The sequence below is a fragment of the Hyalella azteca genome, unplaced genomic scaffold, assembly GCF_000764305.2.
Source record: "Hyalella azteca isolate HAZT.00-mixed unplaced genomic scaffold, Hazt_2.0.2 contig13134, whole genome shotgun sequence".
In the NCBI taxonomy this organism is placed as follows: Eukaryota; Metazoa; Arthropoda; class Malacostraca; order Amphipoda; family Hyalellidae; genus Hyalella; species Hyalella azteca.
In genome coordinates, this window is record NW_025943067.1 from 238498 (window position 1) to 245389 (window position 6892).

Sequence of the window (6892 nt, forward strand, 5' to 3'; positions counted from 1 at the left end):
GGTAAAAAACATAATATTAATCTACACTCGACCACAAACATGGGAGGTTCAGGAGAAGTAGCAAACGTGTAAAACAAATCGCAGGAGCATGAGAGTTAATCTAAACAAAAAGCCAGCAATGAGAAAATATAATCATAGGAGGAATTAAGCAAAATGAGAAGCGTAACATCTTGCGCACTTATGGGATCAGACCTCAGTCTCAGGCCATTAGGTACATAGCATTGACCGTGTTAAATGTATCCATAGACAATAAGGTTAAAATGAACAAACACTCCTTATACCCTGAGAGTTTAGAGCAAGCAACAATCATACCTTCTCTGCTTCGTACTCATCCACAAAATCTTGCTTGTCAGCCTCAGGAAGATCCCTCCACATGCTCCCTATGATCTTGCCTATCTCCCACAATTTGAGATCTTGGTTGGCTGCCTTCACTTGATCCCACACCTGCAGAAAATCATTATATCAACGGAACTCCTGAGGGTTGATGAACCTTTCAAGCAATAAAAATTCGTTTTTATAAAACATTTGATTAAATTTTAGCTATAAAATTCATTTCTGTATATGCTTTAGAGTCGGCATTATTAATATCATGATCATACAATTTTTTCACAGCAATAGGTCACAAATTTTACTTCTCTTTTCGCTCACCATAACAATATTGGGCTCTGCTAAGGCAGCACAAGTTTACAAAATATCAAGATATATCGGCAAAGAAGTGCCACAATTTGGTTAAATGATATGTCGAAAATGAACAAAGTATAATTTCTCAACAAATGAAAATGTTATAAATGCTCTTACACTCTAGGTTCTTCTTGATTCTGAACTTTCAAGAATATTACTGCACTGAACATTAAAACCTAAAAAAATATTTATCTGCCAGAACTCCTAACAGCTTGATACATACAATACCTATCCTAAATTTGAAATTACAACAATTTTAGAAGCTGATGATATTGTAATCTAATTTTGGAAATGATTCAAATGCATTATAATAAAATATATACCTTCCTGGAGTAGCGCATGTATGGCATGAGGGGCTTGTCAGGTCCTTTGGGAGGCTTAGGCAAACTGCGTGAATCTGAACTGCCCTGCACACATATACAATTATGATTAATAATATAATAGGTAACAATTTTAGGTAAAAACATCAGTGATATTCATCAATCACTAAAAAAAATAGGTTGCATTAGAATTTCTTTTTCCATTAAATACTAATGTATGGTATGACAATTGCAACTGTTGGCATTTTAAAATTTTTTAACACAGAATTGGTATTTAAACAAGAATGTCAATGAGATTACAGTGAAAATAAGTGAAAAATTAACAATTCTCTGCTCCTAGAAGAAATGGTTAGAATATGCAGAAACCAAAATGAAGTTTGATAATAATAATACAAATGAAAAAGCATTCAAATTTGTTAATATAAATTTCTGTGCAACACACTTACTGATGAGCCCTTTGATCCGGAAGATCCACCCCCCATTTTCTGAGGAGCAAAGGCTGGGTTTCCATGGGAAGGGGTGGTGAAAGGGGATGGGACGTTGCTTTCACTTCCCACACCCCCGGCATTATTCTTGCCCCCCAAGCTTCCAGGGTTTCCTCCTGGTCGGTTCACCCGCTCTATACAGAAATTAATATATAATGTGTATTAAATTCCTGCGCTATTGCATAAATTAATTGAAAATAAACTTACACAGAGAAGTGGTTGGAATTTTTCCATGTTAGCAGGTTCAATGTTGTCATTTACCCACCCAAAAAAAGACATGCACTAGCCAAATTGTGCTTCACCCATTTATTTCTGTTACCATTAATTAAATTTTTCAGTATACATACTGATTCATGAGAAATGCAGATATAATGCAGCAATATATAGGTATCTATACTATTATAACAGATTATAAATTGTATTTTTAAGTTAAGTTAATTTGCCCTGGATTGTAGACAAGCAGTTGCTCATCCTGGCTTATTCCTTGATAGATAATATTAGGTATACTGTACCTAGGTAAACCACACCAAACAATGGTCAAGAAGGATGAAGAAAATTTCAATTTTATAACAGTGAAAAGTAGGAACAGCCACATCACACTCAATCATAGAATAGAAAATCTGAATGATGATATTAATAATTCCACACCAAGAAAATTACTTAATACCATTGACATCATAAGCTAAAGCATGCAAGAAGCTAATCAACAGTTCAAAGTATCCAGGTAAATAATTGGACACACAGTGCACAAATGGCAGTTTAGGTGTGCGAAAATTTTGTAATTGAATAGCGGACATTTGTAATACCGTACTGTATTATTCATGAATAAGCAAGTAGAAAAATAGCCAATGTGGATCAAATAATGCCAAATGCTGCAGCCAGCAGGAGAGACTGGGAGTCAAGATTTCATTTGTGACCCAGGCTAAAAAATACAACTATTATAATGAATGTCTTGAATATTGTATGGCAGTGCATCTTAACTATTATATGCATGAGCCTGTCAGATAGAACAATAAACTTTCAGTTCCTTTGATAATTATTGTTATTTATGTATACTTCCAAAAAATGTAAACTGTCTTACAGAAAATTAGCTGGCAATGATTTGAAACTTTGCTACAGGCTATAAACATGGACATCTACTCACCCCTTGGTTCAAACAGCATGTCTCTTTACCAATGAGCTTCTTATTAGTGCATAAGACATGTACCGGTATTGATGATAGTAAACAGCAATAAGTAGAAATAAGAGTTATGTGGTTGAATCTGGTGGTATAGTGGCTGTACAGGACCTCACAGAGGCACAAGAAGCTTAGGAACAACAGTCATTTAGTTGAAGTCAACTGGGAGCATGCAAAAAAGTATGCAAACAATGAAGAAAGGCTATTATTACTAATAAAATAAAAATGTTATGAAATATACACAAAAATAGAGAAATGGAATGCAGGATGCAAATAAAGACTACTACTTAATGAAAAATAAAACATAGACAGAAGCTGTATAAGCTATGGTTCTGAGAAAAGTAGGCGATATTATAGTGCAAACTGATGTCAATATCAATTAGTGATTTAAACCCAAGCAGGCAAGAGAAAACAGTTAGTTTAAGTTATTTGATATCAAATCATCCAAAGACCACAATAAATATTCGTACTAATTACAAGTCATGCACTGGTAACATAGTAGACGATTAGCATTCCAACATGAAAAAGTCTAGGTTTTTATTCACACAATATATGATGTTGTAATGGGATAAAAATCTGTTTAGCTAGCTGAAGATTAGTTGCTCTATTGAAGTGCTGTTAGTGGAAGAGGAGGAAATATGATGTTACCTTTACTTTTAGAGGAAGAAGAGGTTGTTGCAGCCGAGGCTGTGGTGACGGTTGCGCTGCTGCTGCCGCTTCCAGCAGAGGAAGAAGACACAAGAGAAGAGGAAGAGGGGGAAGAAGATGTGGTGGAGGAAGAGCTTGGTGCTACACCAAGTGGAGAAACAGTGAATGTAATTTCCATTAGGATTGTTGCTTGTAAAGGAGTGTTTAAAATGTATTCCTACTGCCTAAGGAATTCACAGAAAGTTCTCAGTGCAACCATTTCAATTGTGGTTTTATTTTTAGCAATCAGAGCATGCACACATAAATTGAATATTGTTTCCATCTCAGTGTATTTTCAATGTTTTCTTGGCAAATGAAGAATGTTTTCAATGCATTTTCTTTTGTAAAGACCTTGAGGGACAGTTATTCCTCAGCATTGTATCATAAAATCATGTTATATAAATGTAAATTGATAAACCAATTAAATCATTTATTCCTGCCCTGAAAAATACCAATAAAAAACAACAAACCCAGAATTAGATACCATACGACAGGATTGCAAGATGATATACCACAAAACCATGTACTTAATCCTAAATCAGGCCTTAACAAATTTACTACAAACAAGCTAACGTACATAAATCACAATATGAACTTACTTCAATAAACCACAAACAAACTAAGAGCAGCAACCATTGTATTCATTAGAATACATAGTTAATCAGTTACCAGAAATCAACTAGATTACAGACTTCAATCTCTACACACAAAAAATGTGCACAGCAAAATAATTGGATAATAATTTTGAGCAGAATCAACAAATAATAAAAATTTACATTCTAGAGTTAAGTAACCTTTCAAATAATTATTCAAAAAAAAATAAATTATTTGGACTTCAATCTCTAAGGTCAAGATTGTAGACAAATCATGAGAAAAAATACAATGAAGTTGGGACCCAAATTTACAAATAGTCTGTAGCTTGATGCTCAGATAATCAATATAATTGCATGTTCCTCAATTTGAAGTTTCTAGTACTTTATTCAGCTGTAAATTTCTGCACTGAATAAAGACTGGTTAACAAGTTTTTGTGGTGCATTCTGTTTGCATTTCTTTAGCAATATGAAGTAAAGTCAACTTATTGGCAAAAATCAATCATTTGGAGAACATGAATCACATAACAACAAGCCACCTATTTCAAATTGAAATAAATTAAATAAAAATAAATAATAATTAAAATTTAATTGAAATAAATTAAATTGTTAATGTAACATACGATGAACTCACGTGGAGTGCTGGGTGATGCTGCAATAGTAGATGACAACATGGCTGTCTGGCGATAATTTGCTGGCAAAGCCATAGTGGCTGGACAGCAAATAAGAACTTGGTCTAAGACAGAAGAATCTGTGGCTGAAGCTTTAGATGAGTCTGAAATGCATAATGTGAATTTTAATCAAGACCAAAATTGGCAGGTACCATATCATCTTCTATGTAAGGTACATTCCTGTAATAAGTGTGGTTGTGAAAGGATATCTTGAACAATGGTAATCATTGGAAACATATCTACTAAAAAATCAATTGTTTGCCACTAAGCAACAAAGCCGCCTAAATCTTCAAGAATTATAGCCATTAACACATGTAAAGAAGCATTGAAAGAGAAATATGTTGACAACGTCTTCTGGAGACCTACTGTCTAACAGGGTAATAGGCGATGGTTTTGAGCATTTTTGTTAACTTTTTACCATGAAACAGTTCATAAATGAGTTTAGGCTCATTTCAAAGGTATTTGCAAGGGCTATTGTATGGCATATTTGAAAAATTCCATATGCTTTTTATAAGGTGCTAGATGCAAAACAAAAGGGTCCCAAATCACCCCTGGGAATGGGGTAATCCAGGACACTTGCAATAAAACTCAATTTTAAAACATTTGAAGCATGCAAAGTGTACTGTAAATTTACAAGATGGCCTGTAATTTCACAACACTTTAATTGGGTCAAATGAATTCACTATAACAAAAAAAAAAAGGAATATTTCAGTGACAACCATCATATTTTTTGGAGAAATAAATCACAGTTTAGGTTAATTATTCTTCATTCTATGTTGCCTGGTGCACAACTCTATCTATGACATTCTGTGCACAATTTTGTGATAACCAATGATGCATTAATTTTTCATCAAGTGAAATTTTTTTCGCTGAGCTAGGTAAATGTACTCTAATTATTTTGATGTTAATTGATTTTTTGGTTAACTGGATCCTTTGCTGAGGTTCTACTGTAAATGAATTTTTAGGGGTGTCCCTTATTTAACCTGTCCTGCAGAAATGGCCACCATTTTTTTTAATGAGATTTTCAAATTCTGCCAATTGCGTTTTAAGGCAACACCTGCGTGCAACTTTTGTATGTAAAATTTGTATTACAGCAATTTTTTTTTTTTTGCTCCAGACCTTAGCAGAAGTACTTTTCCAAAATCTCACTTTCACACTTTTTTTCAGCAATTTTTTAGAGATAGTAAATGTATGACTTCTCAACTTGCTTAATGCATGTTAAATAGTAAAAATGTTAAGTTTATATATATACATGCCACTATTTTCAGTTGTGCAATATTTTGATTGGTTTAGCTGCTTCAACATTTCTACGAAATGTGGGACGACTGTCCCAATTTATCTCAATTTCCGCCCGTCCCTTAACACCCTGACACCCTGTTTTACAGTAACATGGTTCTCACTAAAACAGGGCTGGAAAAGTCCTATTTTTTCCGAAATATTGCAGCTCAATTATCATATAATTTCAGTAGGCACAAAACTTTGCGGCTCTAATGTCATAATTCTTTGTTTGATTAAAAGAATCGTCGTTTGCACTTTGCAAACATGTTGTTTCGTAAAATGTTCAACTTCCACAATCCACAGTATACCATCAACCGGGGCTACTTGGGACAGTTTTGAGCCTTTTTTTTTGTTAATAACTTCTTATGATGAAACATTTCATAAACAAGTTTAGGCTCATTTTATAGCACTTTGCGAGGGCTATTGAAGAGCATTGTCAAAAAAATTCCATATGCTATTCCTAAGGTGCCCGAAGCAAATAAAAGTGTCCCGAGTAGCCCCGTCGAACGGGGCTACTCAGGACACTTGCAATAAAACTTCATTTTAAAATATTTGAAGCATGCAGAGTGTACTCAAGGTATGGCTTTTTCCGTTGGATTAGAATTGCTTCCATTATTTGTAGTCTGTTGTAGTCCGGTTTGTGACGAAGGATTTTTGTATTTTGTACCAATTCTTCCCGGTTAATTTGGTGTTGTGGTTGTCCATGGCGTGTGTTTTTGGTCCTCCAGAAACTAAATGCATTGTGAGCCGTCTTGATAGGGTTGTAGTAGTCGTAGTGTTGCCTTCTTATCAGAAAGCTTGAGAGATTAAACTCAAAAGATATTCTCAATAAAACTGGCATTATTTTTAACCAAACATGTAATCAATATATATATCAAATAGTTAAAGACTACTTATAGCCTTATAAGAATTGACTAAGCTGTTAGCTACGTACAATGTATTGCACACTTGATGCCTCTGTACCAACAACATTCAATTTATTCATTTATTGGAACCTAATACA

At 34.1% G+C, this 6892-nt stretch overlaps 1 protein-coding gene across 3 annotated transcripts in view; it reads right to left on the reverse strand.

The window, feature by feature from the left end:
- Positions 1-4833, reverse strand: part of LOC108677483 (SWI/SNF-related matrix-associated actin-dependent regulator of chromatin subfamily E member 1) — a 13030-nt gene extending 8197 nt beyond the window's left edge. Inside the window, exons 1-5 of one of the 3 annotated variants that reach the window (XM_018165703.2) lie at positions 4575-4833; positions 3312-3452; positions 1448-1620; positions 1005-1088; positions 313-444 (exon numbers count right to left, since the gene is read on the reverse strand). In XM_018165703.2, the coding sequence (XP_018021192.1) occupies positions 313-444; positions 1005-1088; positions 1448-1620; positions 3312-3452; positions 4575-4647 (603 nt within the window). In that variant the 5' untranslated portion in view covers positions 4648-4833. The remainder of the gene's footprint in view (positions 1-312; positions 445-1004; positions 1089-1447; positions 1621-3311; positions 3453-4574) is intronic. The other 2 variants (XM_018165702.2, XM_018165704.2) reach the window with 2 other exon arrangements.
- Positions 4834-6892: the final 2059 nt, after the last annotated feature.